The sequence below is a fragment of the Nematostella vectensis genome, chromosome 4 (genome assembly GCF_932526225.1).
Source record: "Nematostella vectensis chromosome 4, jaNemVect1.1, whole genome shotgun sequence".
Lineage (NCBI taxonomy): Eukaryota > Metazoa > Cnidaria > Anthozoa > Actiniaria > Edwardsiidae > Nematostella > Nematostella vectensis.
In genome coordinates, this window is record NC_064037.1 from 4708243 (window position 1) to 4729171 (window position 20929).

At 40.4% G+C, this 20929-nt stretch overlaps 2 protein-coding genes and 2 long non-coding RNA genes across 6 annotated transcripts; 2 read left to right on the forward strand and 2 right to left on the reverse strand.

The window, feature by feature from the left end:
• The first annotated feature begins 75 nt into the window (after window positions 1-75).
• Window positions 76-12721, forward strand: LOC5512882 (aquaporin-4). Of its 2 annotated transcripts, none has more exons than XM_032382406.2 (4): window positions 76-742; window positions 8661-8896; window positions 9709-9789; window positions 10421-12721. In XM_032382406.2, exons 1-4 carry the CDS (start codon window positions 433-435, stop codon window positions 10550-10552), a joined length of 759 nt encoding a protein of 252 aa, XP_032238297.1. In that variant the 5' UTR covers window positions 76-432; the 3' UTR covers window positions 10553-12721. The 2 variants fall into 2 exon arrangements, with proteins under 2 accessions (XP_032238297.1, XP_001633187.1); XM_001633137.3 differs by lacking the exon at window positions 76-742 and adding an exon at window positions 5198-5940.
• Window positions 7951-8744, reverse strand: LOC116618552. The gene is made up of 2 exons (XR_004296238.2): window positions 8492-8744; window positions 7951-8279 (listed from the first exon to the last, which is right to left on the reverse strand). It is a non-coding gene; the product is annotated as an uncharacterized LOC116618552 (long non-coding RNA).
• Window positions 12722-16351: 3630 nt separating the features above from the next.
• Window positions 16352-20178, reverse strand: LOC5512889 (aquaporin). Of its 2 annotated transcripts, none has more exons than XM_001633177.3 (4): window positions 19551-20178; window positions 18353-18597; window positions 18105-18185; window positions 16352-17770 (listed from the first exon to the last, which is right to left on the reverse strand). In XM_001633177.3, exons 1-4 carry the CDS (start codon window positions 19858-19860, stop codon window positions 17558-17560), a joined length of 849 nt encoding a protein of 282 aa, XP_001633227.2. In that variant the 5' UTR covers window positions 19861-20178; the 3' UTR covers window positions 16352-17557. The 2 variants fall into 2 exon arrangements, with proteins under 2 accessions (XP_001633227.2, XP_032238315.2); XM_032382424.2 differs by lacking the exon at window positions 19551-20178 and adding an exon at window positions 19114-19354.
• Window positions 18803-19622, forward strand: LOC116618560. Its single transcript, XR_004296242.2, has 2 exons — window positions 18803-18903; window positions 19331-19622. It is a non-coding gene; the product is annotated as an uncharacterized LOC116618560 (long non-coding RNA).
• Window positions 20179-20929: the final 751 nt, after the last annotated feature.

Consider the following 20929-nt stretch of genomic DNA (forward strand, 5'->3'; position numbering starts at 1 on the left):
CAATTTGTTTCAATTCATTAGCTTCTTATTAGCGTGACTAACCGAAGTGGGCGTAACATTAGACACGATAATGCAAACTAGATTAGCGTTTAACTAGTACCCGCAACGCTGTCACAAAAATGATCTCATTGGATCAGAAATCGTCTTTCAAAAGAGTCTCAACTCGGCTGACCAAACTCGTCTGCTCGCTTCCTTTGAACAAGTGTCTAGTACTCAAGGGATAAATTCAATTCAGACGAGTCGCCTGACCTTTTACATGAAATTGAAACCACACAACGCTTCGGGGGATGGTATGCATAAGTCATAGCAACTGATATAAGGTGACTTTGTCGGTTACGAGACTCGGCTACGAGCGCGGGATTTCCGAGCTTAAATAGCACGACACCAGTCCAGCGTTCCTTCAAGTCAACGGTCGCTACTCTCGCCGTCAACATGAAGTGTGAGATCGGAATTTCGGATCTGAAAAAGGAGGAATTCTGGGTCAGCGTTTTCGCAGAGTTTTTGGCCACGTTCTTTTTCGTGTTCATGGTGTGTGGCTCGTGTCTTCTTTGGGATAAAAACGACCCGCCGGCCGTCCAACATATCGCTCTATGCGCAGGCCTTGGCATCGCTACATGGGCTATGGCAGTCGGCCATTGGAGTGGGGGGCACATAAACCCTGCTGTCACGGTGGGGTTCCTGTCTTCTAATAAAATCGCCATCTTACAGGGCGTATGCTACATTGTAGCGCAGTTTTTTGGAGGTAGGTGGACGTTATTCGCTTTTAAACAGCACGAAATCGACGGATTAACATCTTGCATTCACGTATTACGGGTCAGTATACATTACTTGTAGTTCCGATGGTGAGATCAATCACACAATACGTCGGGTTTAAGATGACATATTTGCCTCTTGATAAGCTAAGCTAATGCAATCTGCAAATTGGTTTGTATTCTATATAACGCCATCTTCGAACTCGCTAGAAAGCCCACGCAAGTTGTTAGGAATGTCTTCCTCATTTTAAAATCGTACGGTTTTCTTTTATTTGTTATTTGCCTTGTAAACATTGTACAAGGGATGATGAATGGCAATCGAATATGACGAGAAGTAGTTTGTTATTGATTGATTTTGTACAAAGTACACTATAGAGAATGCATCAACACTAGAATTCTTTGTTAAGGTAGCTTAGCATTGATCGTCAAGGGTCAAAGGGAGTAATTTTAAGCTATAAATTACCCTTTCCAAGCTCCACTGTGTTATATCCTCTAAGGGATTTTCTTTGCTCTAATCTGTGTTTTTTATTCAATGGTATTAATGCATTAAGTCACAGATCTGTGCATGTTTCTATTTAAGTCACTGATGATCAATACAGTAATGAGTTCGGATATTCTTGCTTATAAAATACTTGTTACTCGATAGTTTCGTTGAAAGGGTTGAGAGACCTTATGATGATAGCAGAGATTCTCCGTGCGATTCAGTATTAGAACCTATCGGGATCAGATCATAGTAGAGATACGCGCAAATCCCGTCCTTCCCCTGCGTGAGACAGGTCGCTAAACGGCGCACACGGAGACAATATCAAACTTGATTTGCTTGTCTTATACGAGACCACGACTGTAAAACTTGATGGTACGCACCACACGAAGACGAGCACGCTTTGTGTCCTCATATTAAGGCTATATTTGTGGAACTGTCGGGATATCAGCTAGACTAGTCAGTGGACCTTGAAAACCTGTTTATTAAAGTTTGACTGCTAAGGTGACCCGGGATCGAAAGTGGTGTGACAGCCGACAGCCTGAGGCGCTGGCTTAGGGCCTAAGGGCGTTCCGTATATTCGGAAATAGATTGGCAATTCGAAACCGCGGGAGAACTACATCTTGCCTTTTTGTTTTTATTAAATATTGGAAGCCAAATTATGTGATAAATTCTCGCGAAGTTTGTAAAACAAAGACAAAATAGCGGCTGAAATAAACACTTTAAGACTCAATATACGCGCGTGTTCCATAAGGATATATAACCACTTCTGGTAACCTTGAGCAATGCAAATGTCTTTCCATATCATGGTGACCTACATTATTTTTTTTAGAATTAAAATAAAATGGAATTGCTTTTTGTGCTACTCAATTGGGATAAATCATCAAAATGGGATTATCGTATGGCAGAGATATATTTATTGATAACAAACACAAAGAGAATGGTGAACACCCATTCAACAAACAGCGAGAGGGTCAGAGACGGTGACAAAAGACCACACACACACACACACTTTAATTTTTTTTTCTTTTATGAAAAGCCCATGTGAGCAACACCTTTATCTACCATGCGCCAAAACAACCGCACTCAGAAACAAAAAACAAAAACATTATATGACGCAAAAATATTATATAACAAGTGTTGAAACTTTTTTTTCTGAAGAACTCTTTTTAGTAAGGGAAAGAGGTCCCACGCACGCTTTAGACACGTTTGCAAAGAACTAGGACATAACTAAGAAATTATTAATGGACTATTCTCTCACCAAAAAGTGGTGACTTGCTTCTTTGAAAGCCGTTTCAATATCACGGAGTGACACAGCATTTCTCCACCTGTTGGTCTAGCGCTACTTAGATTTTCACGCTTAGCGAACTTGAAACTCCCCTTTCTATAGTGAAAACTGAATAAATATTTCATAACCAATTTAAGGAATCAAAATTTCTTTCAGTTTATCAGGCCCGTAGCCAGGATTTTGAGCGGCGGGGTTCGTTTACCCATAAAGCGCACCATTTTCAACCCCCCCCCCCCTCCCCTCTTGGCTACGGGCCTGTTTATAGTAAACAAATTTCTATTAAAATGCTATTGAAGATTTTCACCCAATAGCCGTTAGAAAAAAAGACCCGCAAGAGCGTTCATAGTACCTTATACTATCTAGCTAGTGCAACAGTTATAACAACGCCATTAGACCATATAAGAAAAGGGAATGTTAGCGAGTTGATTCATATAGCACTGTTAAAAAAAGGTGTTCAAACATCCCATAATTTCAAGGGCAAACGTCTCGGAAACATGGCCATGAGTATCCTGATCTTGTTGGTACCCCTATTGGCCGGTACGAGCCGGTATAGAGGTGTCAAGTAAATCTGTTTGGTAAACACAGATTCCTGCAAGTATTACTGGAATTTCCCGACATACACTGGGGTAAGAGAGAAAAAGCGCAAACAACAGCAACAACAACAACAGCATAGCTAGCCGACTCTCATTCGGGGTTATTCGGAAATGTTTCGTTTTCGATTATTGGGAGTCCTGTGGCGTTCGCGAAAGCCGAGGTGTACTGAGCCTTCGCGCACACCACAGGATTCTCAGTATTCAAAAACAAAACATTTCACAAAAACCGCGAATAAGAGCTGATTAAGTTGTACACTAGGGTTGAAAAAAGAATAATTAGATACTGAACACACTAATTAAAGTCAATCAAAACTTCCGCAGGGAGTCTTAAAAACCTAATTGTGCAATTTTGATTGGCAAAATGAGTTTATTTATATTATTTTGATGCTTATCACTAAACTATAAGGCTGCGAAAATTGAAAATTAAGATAAGTGATTAACTTATTTTTTTTAATTAAAATAAAATTAAGTAATGATTAGTGAAACGTTTTTTTTTTTGCTTTTGTACACTGTAGCAGAACATAAACAAAAAACTGCTATCAAAGAGAAACAAACATTTTTGAATATTTTAAGGAAACATTTTGAAAAGCCTTTAAGAAAAGAAAATTGTGTTGAGATGGATATTTGTATCTTGTTATGTCCTATGATTTAAAGATCAGAACAGGATTAGATATAACACTTTTTTTAAGGTTACCCCAAACCGGCGGGACGTCTTTTTATTGTTCTTGTTTTATTAACGCAAAACCAAATAACCGATATACAGCGCAGAAGCAAGCCTCGAAATATGGGGGGAGGGGTACAATACAGAAATATTAAAAATATTGGGGTACCATAGCCACGCCCCTATTGGTCATTTCTATACATATATATATATATATATATATATATATATATATTTAAATACTTGGGGGTCACGTGCCCCCAGTGCCCCACCCCCTGCTATGGTCCTGATACAATATTCCTTATGCAAGACCAGCACTTTTCAGCCATCTTATTTTTATAGAATAGTCATTGCGTCTGTACTCTACACAGAATGATTTTTTTAATGTACACTCTTTTGTTATAAGAACGTCTAATTTTCAGTTAAGGCTGGGCCCGTTCTTATTTTTTGGAATATGTTCTTGAAGATGTTCTTAAATTTTAGTGTATGTAAGAATATAATACCTAATGAATTATTATAGGCAAATAAGCGCAAATATTCACTAAGATCTGTACCTACTAAAGATCTGGTCCGTAATTACATCTCGCTAATAAGGTCAATCTTAGATTACGCCTCGCCCGTATGGTCAGCCCTGCAGGACTATCTTGAACATGTCATTGAGGGTGTACAGCGTAGAGCCCTTTGCATCATACTCCCTGGCTTGAGTTATCAGGTCGTTACTGGCCTGCAGAACCTTTCCACGCGGCGTGGAGAGGCGTGTCACAAGTTTCTTCTGTCCGCGCGCGAGTCAGAGCTCTTGAAATCCGTGCTAAGCGCGCATGGTATCCACCATCATGGGTACTCTCTCAGGTCAGGGAGTACCAATGCTCTTACTCCAAGGCCTCGCACAAACAGGTTTAGCGATTTCTGCACTTCTAAATTCATTTAACTTATTTGTTGTCTTGTTAGTAGTATGTGTAACAGATGAATCGTATTCGTTTATTGTGAATAAACTGCCAAAGGTCTTCAATAAACATATCTATCTATCTATATATCTATTAGGAAGAGAATTACACTAATGATCAATAGAAAAAATAAGGTTGTTACTATGAGAACAATTTGATTCTGCATTTTATAACGCATCAGGACTAAAAAAGATTTTTTTTCTGCTATCTGAACCTCGGTATGTTCTTAGCATGTTTTTCAAATATTGGTGAAATCTCAGGCTGGACGTTCTTATAAAAAAAAAAATAGCGTATTTGATTTCCTAAGGTAGTGCGCCGCATGTCACTCCGTTCCTCCCTTAAGTTAACTTCTCTGTTTTGTATTTTTTTACATTGCATTGTCTCTATAGAAGTATTTATTGTTGTCGACTTAACAGCTTAATAAAGTTGACGCATAATATGAAATTCGGAATCTTTGTTTTCACAAACCTTTTTTTTTTGCTCCGTTTTCGCATTTCTCTACAAAAAATCAAGATTAATGGGAAAGATTGACGGTCGTCTTACTTTCAGATTGGTTATTTATAGCTCAAACGTCGTTAACCTAGGAACAACAAGGACGCCTCGAGGGGTGCATAAATCAATCCTAGTCACAAGTCGATTACGTCCAAAAATAATTTGCGTCACACATTCCACTAGCTTGTTCATGTAGAAAATGGATGACCTCATAAGCTATGCATGTCATCTCCTACGCGCCTTACACACTAGACCCAGCGAGCGACTTTTCCCACACTCGTGCCCACACTCAAGCCGCTGGTCAAACCGTCACGGTAGCTCGCCTTCGATAGCGTTTATTTATAGGCAACGGGAGGCTGGGGTAATACCATCTCAATCCGGACCTCGCGACAGGTGAAAAGCGTGCGAAACTCGACGTCTAGAAAACAACAATGTTCCTTAGAGAATTCCTAACCGGGAATTTCTGGGCTAGTGTCTGGGCAGAATTGATGGCGACGGCGTTATTCGTTTTTCTTACCACGGGATCAGCCATCACATGGGACCCTCTTCTTCCGCCGTCTATTGAACACATATCGCTATCGTTTGGCCTAAGTATTGCGACTCTGGCTATGTGCACAGCGCATATAAGCGGAGGACACATCAATCCTGCTGTCACAATTTCATTCATGATCGTCAGAAAAGTGTCTTTTCTACGGGGAGCGTTCTACGTGATCGGTCAAGTCGGCGGAGGTAAGACAACGAGCAGGACTACTCGGGTTGTTTACTTGGTGCCTGGCAGCGCTCTGAGATAAGTAGTGTATTAACGATGAGTTTTCTGGCTAATTCTCTTAAAGGGTAAGGTATTTGGGTAATTACTTGTTTTTTTTTTTAAAAGTCTGTATTTTCGATCTTAATCAGAACGTGCAAAATTATTTTGTTTATAGTTAAGATAATGACGCCAGGCCCAACACTTGATTTACATAAACACAATTGCATTATAACACAATTGCATTATAACACAAGTGGGGTGTTACTGGAAAGAGGCGTCGAGTTTTCAAAGGAATCTTTTGTTTGCTACTCGAAATGTTGTTTTAGGCTGAGCCAGAATGATGTTCAGCCTGGCCCACATTTGCATAAAATAGGACGCGTTATAAGACAAGTGGGTAACTGGAAACAGCTTCACAGTAAAAGGTCTATTGTTCGCTGTTAGAAATGTCATTTAAGGCTTTTTAGCACTTCGATTGAAGTAAAGAATACTAACTTCAAATGTATCCTGCTATAATTGTTCAACATGAAGAGAACTTCAGACCTTTATTTCTTAAGGACGAGGCATTTTAATACAATATTACAAATAGGTATTCCGCAGATTAGCTCTTCGATTTAATAACACAAGATAAATGGCCAATTACCCTGGGTACCAGAGGCTCTCTCGCTTCGCTCAAATCATTGTTGCCGCGAAGCTCGGAGCCTCAATTACCCAGGGAAATGGCCAATTTGAAAATAGCAGTATTGTGAGTTATTATGAGTTTTCCCAGTTTGAACAAGAGTTTAAACAGAAATACATCGTTTGCTACCTAGAGAACTATACACAAGTGGAAGTGAATTTGAGTAAAATTAAGGGAGGCTCGAAATTTTTCAGAAACGGGTATTTTTGAATGGACATTTTTTCTATTCTACGTCTTATTTGTGTATTGTTTAACGACGAGATTACATAAGCACTCATAAATTTGGAAATCAAATCAATTGTGTATTGTTTAACGACGAGATTACATAAGCACTCATAAATTTGGAAATCAAATCAAGCGCTCGGTGTTTTGTATTTTTAGGTAAAGGTAAATTCGCAATCGCAGCATATAATCTAAGTACTATAATCAGATAATAATAATGAATAATCGTTTGAGAAAACGATTTTGCGTCATTAATGAAAAATGAATGAAATAATCTGCTGATTAATTACTCAAGTATTTGACATATTCAACTTAATTCATATTGCTTGTTTTTGCGTATTTCTTGGGTCACGAACTCGCAGGTAGCGAAAATTCTGATTCCGCGCGTAAGACCAAAGTTTTGAATCACAGCATCACAAAACTGGGATCATTTATATACTTCTTATAAGAATAACTTTGTTGTTGTTGCTATTGTCGTTGTTGTTTAATCACGTTTTATAGTATAGCTGATGCATCTAGTACTTATTATGGGTGCAATGTATCTTTTGCTAACCTTAATAGCAAAACCACTTGTCTGGCTAATAAATCTTTTCAATTAGACAATGTGTTCACTAGACAGTATCGGTAAATCAATAGTGACTGACATTTTAGCTTAGTTTTCGCCTCGAGATCCCACCAGTCCTTGAGTGACATCAACTGCTGACGATGTTGTGACGTCATTTTTTAAAAATGGCGCGGAACGAAAAAAAAAAAAAAAAAAAACAGGCATAAACCTTATTTGAAAAACATTTGGGGCACAATGGCTCTAACCCCTGGATGCCTTTCTTTTGATATGATTGGCTGCGCGGATGGAATGTCATGTTTAGTGTAGTCGGGTAGGGGGCCACGAGGGGGCAGACGCTCCCCTCTGTGTGTTGAATAATCTAGCACATTCTACGCATGCCAAACATCACTGTTTCTATATATGTTGCTTTACGTGCAAATTTGTTTAGAATTTAAAATAATGACGACGGGTTTTTTCCGTGTTAACTCACGCAAATAAAATTCTTGGATTGTGCGAAGTTTCACGTCATTAGAATACGAAGCTAAGTGCTCAATGCAATGACAGTTATATTTCTTTATTTGTGCATATAAATGACTAGGCTATAGTGCAAAAATAGGCCATACAGTCAGTTAGACTGCATTGTTCAATTCATTGTTATGGTTACATAAATGCATTCTTTTAGATACCTTCGAATAAAACGCTATTGTCTGAAACATTTGTTACGACTCAACATTCAACGCTAGCTTTTTAAGGGCTAAGCCCCCGGTTTTGATAAAGTCTGCTTTTTTTCTTGCTTGGAAAATTTCACTCGAACTTGCAAGTAACCTTGTTTTCCTTTGTCTTTCTTTGCGGCCATGAGCGGGCCCCACAGGCGTTTTCTATTAATTCATATAAGGTTACATAAGAGACGTGCCATATATGATGTGTAACACAACGGCGAATACTTCATGCTCGGCGACCTTACAGGAGATCATATTTACCTAAGAGCGATACGCCACATATTTCACTCTTTATAACGGATAACACTTTTGTTCAGGACTAGTACCCTGGACATTGCCATGAGCAGAAAGAGAAAAAAATATATAGTTACCTGTATCAAATTTGAAGTAAGAAACCATAAGCCCCATTCCCCCGTAATTCTTCCATAGTCTCTCCCCATTTAGTTTCCTACTTGTAGCTCACACTTTTCTTCTGATGAGTTGTCCCTGGAGTAAGCAGGCTGTATCCGTCTACATTAACATTTCTCCGCTGTGCTATAGGTATTGCGGGCTCCGCCATGCTGTACGGGCTGACGCCTGTGGATAAGCGCGGGACCCTGGGGGCGACTGTTCCAAACGCCGGAGTCAGTACCGGCCAAGCCTTCGGCATCGAGTTCCTCCTGACTTTCTTATTGGTCCTCACAATCTTTGCCACAACGGATGCCAAGCGCAATCACTATGGTTACGAAGTACCGCTGGCCATTGGACTGTGTGTCACAGTCTGTCACTTGGTTGGGGTAAGTCACATGTGTTATGACATGTAGTTTTCCAATTTTATTTTTAATAAATGAATGTAGTGGTGCACAATTACCCCTTACATGGCGTCTACGTGTTTGCTGGTGGCATAGCAATTAGGTGTTTGCTTGTCACATGGTGATCATGTCTTTGCTGGTCACATGGCGTCCACGTGTTTGCTGGTCACATGACGTCTACGTGTTCGCTGGTCACATGGTGATCACGTGTTTGCTGGTAACATGGTGATCACGTGTTTGCTGGTGACATTGCGTCCACGTATTTGCTGGTCACGTGGTGATCATGTGTTTGCTGATTACATGGCGTCAACGTGTTTGCTGGTCACATGGCGTCCACGTGTTTGCTGGTCACATAGCAATCAGGTGTTTTCTGGTCATATGACAATCAGGTGTTTGCTGGTCACATGGCGTCCACGTGTTTGCTGGTCACATGGCGCCCACGTGTTTGCTGGTCACATGGTGATCACGTGTGTGCTGATTACATGGCGTCCACGTGTTTGCTGGTCACATGGTGATCGCGATGTTTATGACGGTCAGATGATGATCACGTGTTTCCTGCGCACATGACGATTACGTGCTTGCTGTCACAGTGTGTGTCGTCACTTCCCTCTACGCATAATTCCATGTGCTGACAACATGAATTTCATCACAGTAACTCATCCTAGGGCGCTGACTATTTTATATCTGACGTGTCGCTAAAAAAAATCCCCAATCATTTCTAGCCATAGTTTTTAGTGTAAAAGTGTATAAAAAATAGCGATTGATAGACTCATTATTTTCAATATTTTTTACTCCAGATTAGATTCACCGGCTGCGGTATCAACCCTGCGCGATCATTTGGGCCAGCGGTTATCATGAATATCTGGACAGACCACTGGGTAAGTGTTTGGTTATCATAAATATCTGGACAGACCACTGGGTAAGTGTTCGGTTATCATGAATATCTGGACAGACCACTGGGTAAGTGTTCGGTTATCATGAATATCTGGACAGACCACTGGGTAAGTGTTCGGTTATCATGAATATCTGGACAGACCACTGGGTAAGTGTTCGGTTATCATGAATATCTGGACAGACCACTGGGTAAGTGTTCGGTTATCATGAATATCTGGACAGACCACTGGGTAAGTGTCCGATTATTCGGTCATATGCAGGGCTGTGTTCACCCTGGAGAACCGCGCCCTTTCAAAAGAATCCCATTATCCCATTGTCCCCTAATATCTCTTATTTAGATGGGGAGGGGGCTAAAAATTCGTGGACCAGAATAAATTAAAAGCTCCAAAAGGTGTAAAAAATGTAATGGATGGGAAAGGGGAACTGAAGGCTTTCAATATCGGGTGCTCCGGGAAACAACGTATTTAAATAATTTCTCCTCCGTTGAGAGTGTGCCGAAATAAACCTGAATAGCAAATTTGGGATGCGGAATGAAAACAGCACGATTGCCCCTGGCCACCAGGCAGACTTGCAACCACTGCTGCCACTGACGTGATCGTGATCGTTCTCCTCTAGGTCTACTGGGCCGGACCTGTTGCTGGCGCGATTCTTGCTTCCCTGCTCTACCACTTTGTATTCCGCGCACGCAAAGAATTGGGGCCGAACGCTGACAAAGCCGTGGGCCCAGAAGATGTGGAACTCCATTAAACGCGAGTACCATAGGAAAACTAGATTATCAATTTTACATTAAAAAAAAGTACACAACCAACAGTATATACGAAGCAGAAAATATTTAGTGAAGCTACTAAATAACCCTTGCATTGGTTTAGTATGTTAACAAAGACCATCTATAGAGGGTAACAGCCTAAGTCTTTAGCTACTAAATCAAAGCGTACTGTACGATTGATTACAATCTTTATAACTCGCACATATATAGTACGAGTGAGTCTAACAAGAAACAGTCTATGTTATATGACGTCTAAATCTTATTGAAAGAAAACGTCTTGAGACAAGACTGTTCGATGAACGGTCTGTTCTGTATCATTTGTAAAGTATTATTTAAGTCTGGGTGAGTCATTGGGCTGGTGAGTATGGGGTGGTTCACGCGTTAAGCTAATAGAAGGACAATTATACATTATAGGCTTATTCAAAATCATAACTTTCTTGTGACGTGGAATGATTATTTGACCATTTTGAACGCGTGTATCACGGAGATCCTCCGACTGCTAGTTCCGAAGTGTAGGGTTGAGTTGATTACGAACAATTTTCAAGACATTACCGGCCCCAGATACTTTTGATCACGTGGTCGAGCGGTGTCAATCGGGTACTAGGTCCCTTTGCTCACGTGGCAAAGTGACGTCATATAGCTTTCTTCATAGCGCATATATTTGCTGATATGCGGAACTGACGTCAAATAAGGGGTCGTCCACACTTGCACGGATTAAAAAGTATCCGGATTCGTTTCGCCAAAACCGCATCACTTGATTCGCGTCCACACTATCGTTTTTGCAGCGTTTTCGCCTGGATCAATCCGTCCACACTAACACTGATACAAACGTCAGAAAGGCTGAAAGGTACGGGGTGACATATTTTAATGACATGCACATGCTTATAGCAGCAAACGCGCCTGCGACGAGCAGACGAGCCTGTCTGATCTGATTTGAACGTCCACCCTACCGACCAAAGTATGCGGATTCATTTTGATTCACTTTCGTCAGCGTTTTCAAAAGTATCCGGATTCACCGAATCCGACCCCGTGTTAGTGTGGACAGAAGACCTAAATGTATAAAAAAAATATACGGATTCAAACGAATCTGTGTTAGTGTGGGCGGCCCCTGAATCGTTATTTTGTTCCCGTGAAGAATAGGCGTCTTACACTAAGAAATCATGTGACTTTTTGGGTGGGAAACCCGCGCGCGCTCCGGCTTTTGGCGGCAAAATACAAAAATTTCTATCATTTTTTAGCGCTTACGGATCAGAAATTTCTATGTCAAAAAGGGATTATTTGCTTTGAAAAAATAATTTTCTCACCGCGTCTTGTCTGGCGTGTCGGCCTGTGTCTATTCTGCGTCTCAGGGTTTGCCACTCAAAAAGCCACGCGATTTCTTAGCGCAAATTGCCAAAGTCGCGACGACCGCAACGCGGGCGGCCAAGGTAGAAAACAACAACAACAAAAATAGAAATTCACGCATTCTTTCTACATGCAAGCATTTTAATCCACGTTCTCCTTGTCGTCGCTGCATTTTTAACCACTTGACCATGTGATTTGTATGATGAGGTGTGATTATGTAGAATGAAAGGTGTGTTATTCACTCGATGTGATATATCATTATCAACATGCATTGAAACAATGCCACGGTATGGGCTAGATGGGAGAAGCTAATCAGCGTCATCTGCCCTTTTTGGTGATTTTAAATTATTTTGCCGAAAATATAAGAAAATTGTACTTATCTTGTAACGGGTAGATATATGATTGAAGTAATCTAAAATTAGGTGTTAAGATTATATAAGTATAAAATCTGCTATAGTTTTTAGAATGCTTTAGTAGTGTTGATTAATTGTGGATGTCATTAGGACTATAGACTTAAATTATATTGATTACTTCTTAAAATTTAACTTTTAATAATACTTTCATGAAACAACCTAACATCAAATGTTTGGTTGGTCTCCATGGAAACTGTACTGTCAGTTGTATACTTAGATTTTACGCATGCGCAGATGGCACACTCATCTGTACAAAATGTGCACTGTAAATAGCGCACCGTACTGAAGACTCTGTTAGCGCGATGCAGATAATATATTACGAGATTCTGTTGTTCATGTGTGTATGCCAAGATAGTTGATTGTAAGAATAAAGCTAATTATTGAGATGTCCCATCAGTGGATATTGTTACATGATAACAAAACATTAGTAATGCACACAGGAAAATCCCTTATCAAGACGTGCCAAAACTCCAAACTTATCTTCATTGCCTCATCGCATCCACCCGAAGGGGGGGGGGGGGGGGGGAGGGGGCAAGCACTCAGGAAGGCCCCCCTTATCAAGACCTACCAAAACTCTAAAGCTTATTTCCATTGCCTCGTCCGCATCCACCCGAAGGGGGGGGGGGGGGGGTAGGGGGCAAGCACTCAGGAAGGCCCCCCTTATCAAGACCTACCAAAACTCCGAAGCTTATCTCCATTGCCTCGTCCGCATCCACCCGAAGGGGGGGTAGGGGGCAAGCACTCAGGAAGGCCCCCCTTATCAAGACCTACCAAAACTCTAAAGCTTATTTCCATTGCCTCGTCCGCATCCACCCGAAGGGGGGGTAGGGGGTAAGCACTCAGGAAGGCCCCCTTATCAAGACCTACCAAAACTCTAAAGCTTATCTCCATTGCCTCGTCCGCATCCACCCGAAGGGGGGTAGGGGGCAAGCACTATCCTATATTAGAGGACGGAGATATATAGCTAGTCCAAAGGAAGGGTTAAAGGACTTACACCTACCTGATAGCTCCCCCCCGGTCTGCAACTGCATTCACCATCGCAGAGAAATAAATCAACACATAAGGTAAGGTTGTTGAACATCTGCCAGTAAAAAAGCTCAGAGTTTTAGCACTAGCGACTGGTGTTCTATTTAAGCCCCCATCCTCGCTTGACGAAAATGATAAAAACAGGTTAGGGAGGCAGCGTTATGTAGTGTGGTGCGGAACATCACAACACTGTTTGACCCTGCAGTGCTTTGTGTTTTTCAAAACCAAAATCTGTCTGTCTGTACGAGGCTTTAAAACTGGTTATAGCGCTTGCACCGCCCAACAGTTTACTGTTTGCTTTGTATGTTTGTTGTGGTGCTTGTGATTTGCCATGGAATTAAATCTCACCCTGATTACAGAAGCAGGAAACGACAGGAGCTGAAGATGATAAGCTGACTGTTAGACGGTGTAGGCACAGGTGGCCCAGTCAGCGTTGTATGTAAACAAATATTTTATGCGCCATGTAAGCGCCCCATCTATATATGTGTCCATGTATTTTATGCCCCTTTTGTGGCACGGTGTCTGACCCTTTTTCATTATTTTTTTTGCCTCCCTTTTTTCGACAAATATTTTTTACGCTCCGTCTATTTTTGCGCCTTTTCCATGTTTGCATCTATTTTTTTTGCGCCTATAGTCCGGCGGGTATGTGTTTGAATTGCGCACTTTTTTCTAAAGTTGCCAATTTTAGCACAGTAATAGTTTTTAATACCCTTTTCAAGACAGGCTATAGAGCCAAGCTAAGATCGGTTTTAATTTCTAATTAATAAGGAGTATTGATTTGGCCGCCATTTTGAACCGGAAGTAAACTACCTTTTTATAAAAAATTTATAAACTTGCACATTTTAATACTGTTTTTCACTAGACAATTAATATGAAAGTCAAAGAATGTATTTAAACCCAATATTCTTGAAAATAACAGCAAATTTGTCATTTTTGGAACTTTGAAGGTGATAGCCATCTTTAACCGGAAGTAGTCGAAAATAAAACCTCGGACGTTTATTTCATCCCGCGCCCTCTAGCAAAAGTCACCAATTTTATTGCAGTTGTAGGTTGAAATAACCTTTATAAGATAAGCTATGGAGCCAAGATAAAATCGGCTTTTATCACCGACTAATATGGTTTATTATAATTGCAGCCATTTTGCACTGGAGATTAAATTTGGCACTTTTGAAAGCACAGAAATGCACATCTTGTTTAAAAGTCTACGACTAAAATATTCATGAAATCCATTTAATACTTTTAAGTTATAAAAAAAGGCATTAGGTTTCTGCTATTAATTTTATCTTTTTTTAAACCGGAAGTAGGTTTCCAAACCTGTTTCTGCACACTCTAATCAAACCAGATAAATGCATATACGAATAAGCAATGAAGAATTTTTTTTTAAAATAGAATTGCACAAATGATAAATGCACCAATTTAATATAAAGAAAATGTTTTCTTGCTATGTGAGCCTCGGCATTTTGTTAAAAATTAGTAAAATCTTAGTCAGGCTGGACGTTATTAAAAATAGATTCTTATAAAACAAAAAGAGCGTGGTTCATAATACGTCGGTCTAACGTAATAACAAACTCCGATGAGAATTGTTTTCTTTATTTAATGCAGTTCAGATATCTTACAGCTTTATCGTTAAACGATTCAATGGAGCTGCAAAGGGATGAACATTTCGAGCTGGCTTTGTTGCAAGTGCAGCGTGCTGGGCAGACTATCTTGCATCTAATAGCTCTTGGTTCCTCATCTAATAGTTCTTTGGCTTCTTGGCACGCCTTGGAAAGCTCTAGTAGCGTTTGTCCAAAGCGGCTATGGCAACTGTTGTCCATTCTGCTAAAAAGACGGAAGTATTGAGACAGGGAGGAGTGCTTGCCCTCAACAATGGCCTGCCAACACAATGGCAGCTTTCTTGGTGTGTTGTATGATAGCTGCCTTCGTCGGTAGATGACATCAAATGCTGTTCCTTTCTTCACGAAGAGCTGCATTCTTGCCTTGTCTACTTTCGATTCTCTGTACTTGTTCGGTCGTATAGAAAACATTTTCTTTATATTAACAAAATGCCGAGGCTCACATAGCAAGAAGGGGAAAGCGCTCAAGTGTTGCCAAACATTCTGTCTTTTATCTTAACTTGCCTGAAGGCTAGCTGTCGAAGACCATCTGTGGCTTCGGGGAATACAGCAAGTACTGTCTTTTCCCCCTACCCGCACAACAGGATACAGTATCACCTGTAAATGCGTGAAGCACTTGCACACATTCAGCGTCGTTTACAGACGTTGAAGTCAATTGGTGGAGCGGCCCGCTGGCGGGGTACTTGGTATCCCCACCAGGCTTGTCACATAAGCAGTTGCTATTGTCTTCTTTCTTTTCTCTTGATCCAGCTATTGAGCGTGAATGTTTGGTATACTTGGGCTGGCTATATGTGTTTTTTTAAATCATTTGACGACTTTCGAAAATAGTGAGTATCGACGCGTGACTTTTCATTTTCGGATTAAATTATCGGCCAAGATAATCCGTGATTAAATCAGATTTTCTTTTGGCTCCATAGCTTATCTTGAAAAGATGACCCTAAACTACTCCTGAAACGTAAAAGTTACAAAAATGAAAAAAATATTGTTATTTTAAGAACTCTTTTGTGTAGATGCATTCTCTGACTTATATTTTCTTTGTCTATGAGTAAACTTTCTTAAAATGTGCGAGTTTATTTATTTTATTGGAAAAAGTTAGTTTACTTCCGGTTCAAAATGGCGGCCAAATCAATATTCATTTTTAATCAGAAATTGAGCTTGGCGCTAAAGCGTATCTTGTAAGAGGTATCAAAAACTATCACTATGCTAAAATTGATAACTTTAGCAAAAAGTGCGCAATTCAAGGTAAAATCTGCACATATCCGCTGGACTACCTAATCTATTTGTGAGTTAAGTCCGTTTTTTGCGGGCCTAAGTATTATTGCTCCAAGTGTCACCAGCATATACGAAAATATATGTAATACAAGACAAGGCTGGAAAAAGCTTGCTTTGTACCATAGTTTATTATATTGCTTTAATTAACGTTGTCTTTAGAACATTTAAACGGATTCGTAACACTATTTATTATCAGAACCCTAAATGGTACTTCCTGTGATCTAGCACACTACGTCTTTTTTGTAACTGCAGCAAATGCATTTCCTCAAATACTCTTAATTGCTATGTTTAATTTTGTTTTTGTGGATTGGAGACCCAGGGTGTTGCGGTCAAGCCCAACCGGAAACGTGCGCAAAGAGAAAAAAAGGGAAAAAGCGTTTTCTCGAGCTGGCTCATTCTCGGCTTCACTTGGCCGTGACGTACTGGGTACACGCCTGCTACTAATACAAGGTCTACACAGCTATGGGCCTAACACTATGCTTTTGTTTTATTAAAGTCTACCGCTACCATCGTAAGGAGGATCGCGGGTGCTCATGACATTCTTTGGATAAGTTTCCAAATTATTTCCAGGATCGCAACAGAGTGTAAAGGTTGCTGGATTTACAAGCGATTAAGTGGGTTTTGAGTTACATGCAACTGAGGCGATTATATGGAAACGCTGGAGGTGATACACCCTCAATAAAAAGTACTCGTTCGCTTCATTACATTAGGGTTCTATCTTGGGAGATCGAGTAGACGCTCTAATCGCTTGTAATTCGAAATAAAGCACAGTTCATTGTTTTGTGCAATTGGAATGGTCATATAACACCAAGCCATTATTGATCTTATAGACACAAAGTGCAAATGAGATATTTCTCAGGAGTACTTATTATTGCAGTACGCAAATATGCCACGCACCACGTTACTGCCCTGACCACGCCTGATGGTCACTTCTCGAGAGAGTTACATCATCGAGTGTCTTCTTGATGACCCCCAATTGACAAACACACTTGACACGCAACTCAAGTCACTTCCTTGCACGATAATGTCAGCTTTCATCACAACGCGGCCATAACAAATGAAGTCTAGATGTTCAAACTACTCTTCCGTCCAATGTCTTGAAATCCAACATACGGATTTTCATCAGTTGACGCCTAATGTTTGTCTCATTCTTTCTTTTAGACAGAACTAGTAAGGCTCATAAACGTTAAGGTTTTGGTGGCTTTTTAGGAGCGTGTATGTCGTCAACCGTTTTTGACAAAGAAGTTTTTTTATTTCGAGAGTGTCTGATGTAGCCTCGTAGTAATGGAAACCTTGGTAAAAAAATCTGTACTCCTCATAATCGGCAAACATTCGTCTCTTGTCCATTCTCGCTTATCTGAGATTTGTTGCAAACGACCTCTAAACAGTTAAACCCTTCATTCTGGTGGCTTTTTGAGGGCATTTCCTCGGCACTTGAGATCCGTGCATTGATCGCTCGCTGCGCAAACACATGGTGATAACAGAGAGAGGCAAGGCACGATCCGGCGATAGGGCCGATCCAGTACATCTAAAGAGAAAAGAAAAATGGCTGGTTAGAATACAGTGTAATTCTGCCCGAAAAACTTCCGATAATATACTGGTTATTAAAGAAGGCCAATCACGCCGCCATTTTATGCTCCCGTTCAATGCCGAGTCATACAAAAAATCCATTACCATCGGCTAATTCAAGCAAGCAACTGAGAAACTCTCAACAAAATATAATTAATGAGACTTCGATCATGGATGGTTATTTTGAAATTTCCTTTCAAATAAACCGTTGTGTTTTCACTTATAAACAATAACATATGAGTGGTTGATCGACAGCGATTCCAGCAGACAAGTTATCAGGAAGCATTACTCACCCAGTGATCTTTCCAGAAATTCATGACGACCGTTGGCCCGAATGATCGCGCTGGGTTCATACTGCCTCCTGAGATAGGAATCTGAAGCAGAAGAAATGACTCGGGTCAGGACATAAGAAGCTCGTGAGATTCAATGATGTTATCATCATGTCTTTTTCCAAAATAAAGCGTCTGTATTTCCTCTGTAATCCTAGTTTAGTTACGCGTTACGTACAAGGTTTTTAGCGTATCATAGTTATTGTTCTTACCGTAAGACTGAGGTTGATAAAGACGACGATGCCAATGGACAGCGGCGGGCCGTAACCGCGCATGTGCTGACGGTCTGAGTCGCCAGCGGCAAAAACAATAAGGACTAGGATAAAGGTGGCCCAAATCTCCATTCCGACAGCTTGTCCGATACTTACATCCGGGCTACGAGCATTCACCGCTAGGTTCGAGGCTTCCACAGAATGCTGAGATGCCATACCATATATAGCAGCAGCACCACAAATAGCTGTAAAACAAAGGTGTTGATTGGTTGAAGATTTTGTTTATTCAAAACAACATCTTGGGCGGGAAATTGCGCACGCTTTTTAGTCTGTTTGCCATAAGTCGAAAAAGTATATTTTTAACTAAAAATTCTAAAGATACCCACTCCAGACAATTGTTTGAAGGGATATTATTGACCTCTCCTTGTTTCTCCCTCGTTTTTTGCATACTCATACGGTCGTTGACAGGTGCAAAATGCCAAACACGTAGACAGCCAAAATGGCCCAGCAAAACCCGGACCCGATCCTTTTCATTCGCAGATGTCGCGTGGGTAAGAACTGTACCTAAATCAATTATCAAATAATTCGGAAAGTCTCGATGTGTTATTCAAATAAAGCGAACAAAAGTTTTGATTCGTAAATAATTTCATGCCTGCAACCAACATTAATTTTGACCTTGAAAACGCTCCATGAATAAGTGGTTTAGAATGTAAAAAACTATCTACAAACAATTCCATAGACTGTGAATTACTGGCCCTCACCCTGCAGCGTTTGGTTGGCCATGGTTACATAGTGTTCAAACGAGAGGATGAGCTCATCGTAAAACACTAGTACCACGCAATGAGAAATGCTCGAGGAATTTAAGGCACTTACTGCTTGACGCGTAGAAAAAGATGCTTTGTACCCCAAGACACCGATTGTTTTATGACAAAGAGGCGTGATGGGTGAGGTAAACTTTCTTTTTATTGTTATATTTAGAAACCGTGCTGATTTTATGTTCATGGAAAAAGAACATGATGGATATGATCACATGAGGAGTAGGAATTTGAATACCACAAAATGCGCGCAGTCGACCAATGGATGCGCAACAATATCTGTGTTTAAAGAAACCTTACAGTGTAATGATTGTATTAAACAATGGTTCATTCTTGTAGAAAAGTAATTGCCAATTTTATATAAAAAAAACCCTTTAACTTACATCCGGTAAGCTGAGCCATGATGTAGAATATGGTCTGCAGCAGTGTCTTCTTGCCAGTGATCAGAAATCCAATAGTAAGAGCAGGATTAAACAAACCCGAAGATACGTCCCACATACACATTGCAAATGTTCCCGCAGCCAGACCCGAGTTAAGCGCCATATGTGTTAGCGTTGGTGGTGTGCTCCAGTTTTGTAGTGCCGTCCCACAAACGATGGAAACAAATAAAGAAGTGATAATAAACTCGGCAAGGATCTCTGTCCAAAATCGTCTGCTGTAGAGCTCCTTGGTGAATCCGCAATACGTGATCATGGTGAAGATGGTTGTAGCAATGGCTAAAAGATGCGTGTTCAGTGAATGCTGCCAAGCGTTTGCTCCCTCACCTCTCCGCGGTGCGATATTTATGGGCCACCGCCTAAAAATGCGAGGAATTACAAACTAAGAGCCCACTGAGAGTGTCGTTAAGATATGCCCTCAGCGTTGAGAAGAACCTTTCAGCAAGCTTATAGTATAGTAGCATTCATCCATATTTTATTTAACCCTAGGGGTTTATTCAACTCGCAATAAATACCAGGCCAAGAGCTTTTGGCTTGTATCCCTGTTCTGTGTTTGACCTCTTTCTAAACAGTTTCTCACAGTACTCGGAAAAGATCTTTTGGAATCCAATAAGAAATGTGCTGTGTGAAGTGTATAAATTACAAGATTGAAGAGAAACCACTTAACTTCGTTTTGCCTTTGCAGGAAAGTAGTAAGCCTATCATTTAAAAGTATCAGCTCACTAAACATTGTTTATTTTGTACAATACTGTGTCTGATTTGTTTAAGGGATATTGTCTAACCCCTCGCTTTGGTTAAGCTTGTAACTACTTGGATTTAAGGAATTAATAATACGGTTTTGTGGGCTCGTGAGCTACTATTGCGGGATTGCGGGCAGCAATTGTCTACCCTCACGAATTTTCCGTGAGTCGCGGTTTACTCAACAACCCTCTTGGTCCTCGCTTGATATAGAGAGTCAAATAGGCTTTCAACTGTTAGCGTGGACAAAACTTTATGTGCAATACTTAAAATAGAAGCTTTCTTTTACATCTCGAGAATGACATTATCTGGCATTACTATACTAGGATGAAGAAGAAAACAAGATAAATAAATGAATAAATGAATATACATAAACAAATAAATGCATAAAATATAGCTAAATAAAAAAATGTCAGACAACTTGAATGCCTTTCGCTGTCCAGCTGTTTAGCTAGAATCAAAATCAGGTTTCCTCCTGTATACCATACAGGTCAAGGCCTTGAAAATCTCATAAGTGTTCGTGACGTATCAATTTATAGCTTTTGCCAACAAAGTTACAACCGCCTATCTCTTTATTTATGGCGGCA

Coding starts and splice junctions, on each gene's coding strand:
- LOC5512882 (XM_032382406.2), top strand. CDS start 433: ATGAAGTGTGAGATCGGAATTTCGGATCTGAAAAAGGAGGAATTCTGG. Junction 743..8,660: donor TGTAGCGCAGTTTTTTGGAG/GTAGGTGGACGT, acceptor GCTGTGCTATAG/GTATTGCGGGCTCCGCCATG. Junction 8,897..9,708: donor CAGTCTGTCACTTGGTTGGG/GTAAGTCACATG, acceptor TTTTTACTCCAG/ATTAGATTCACCGGCTGCGG.
- LOC5512889 (XM_001633177.3), bottom strand. CDS start 19,860: ATGATCACGTATTGCGGATTCACCAAGGAGCTCTACAGCAGACGATTT. Junction 18,598..19,550: donor CATGGCTCAGCTTACCGGAT/GTAAGTTAAAGG, acceptor TTTGTTTTACAG/CTATTTGTGGTGCTGCTGCT. Junction 17,771..18,104: donor ATTTCTGGAAAGATCACTGG/GTGAGTAATGCT, acceptor TTTTCTCTTTAG/ATGTACTGGATCGGCCCTAT.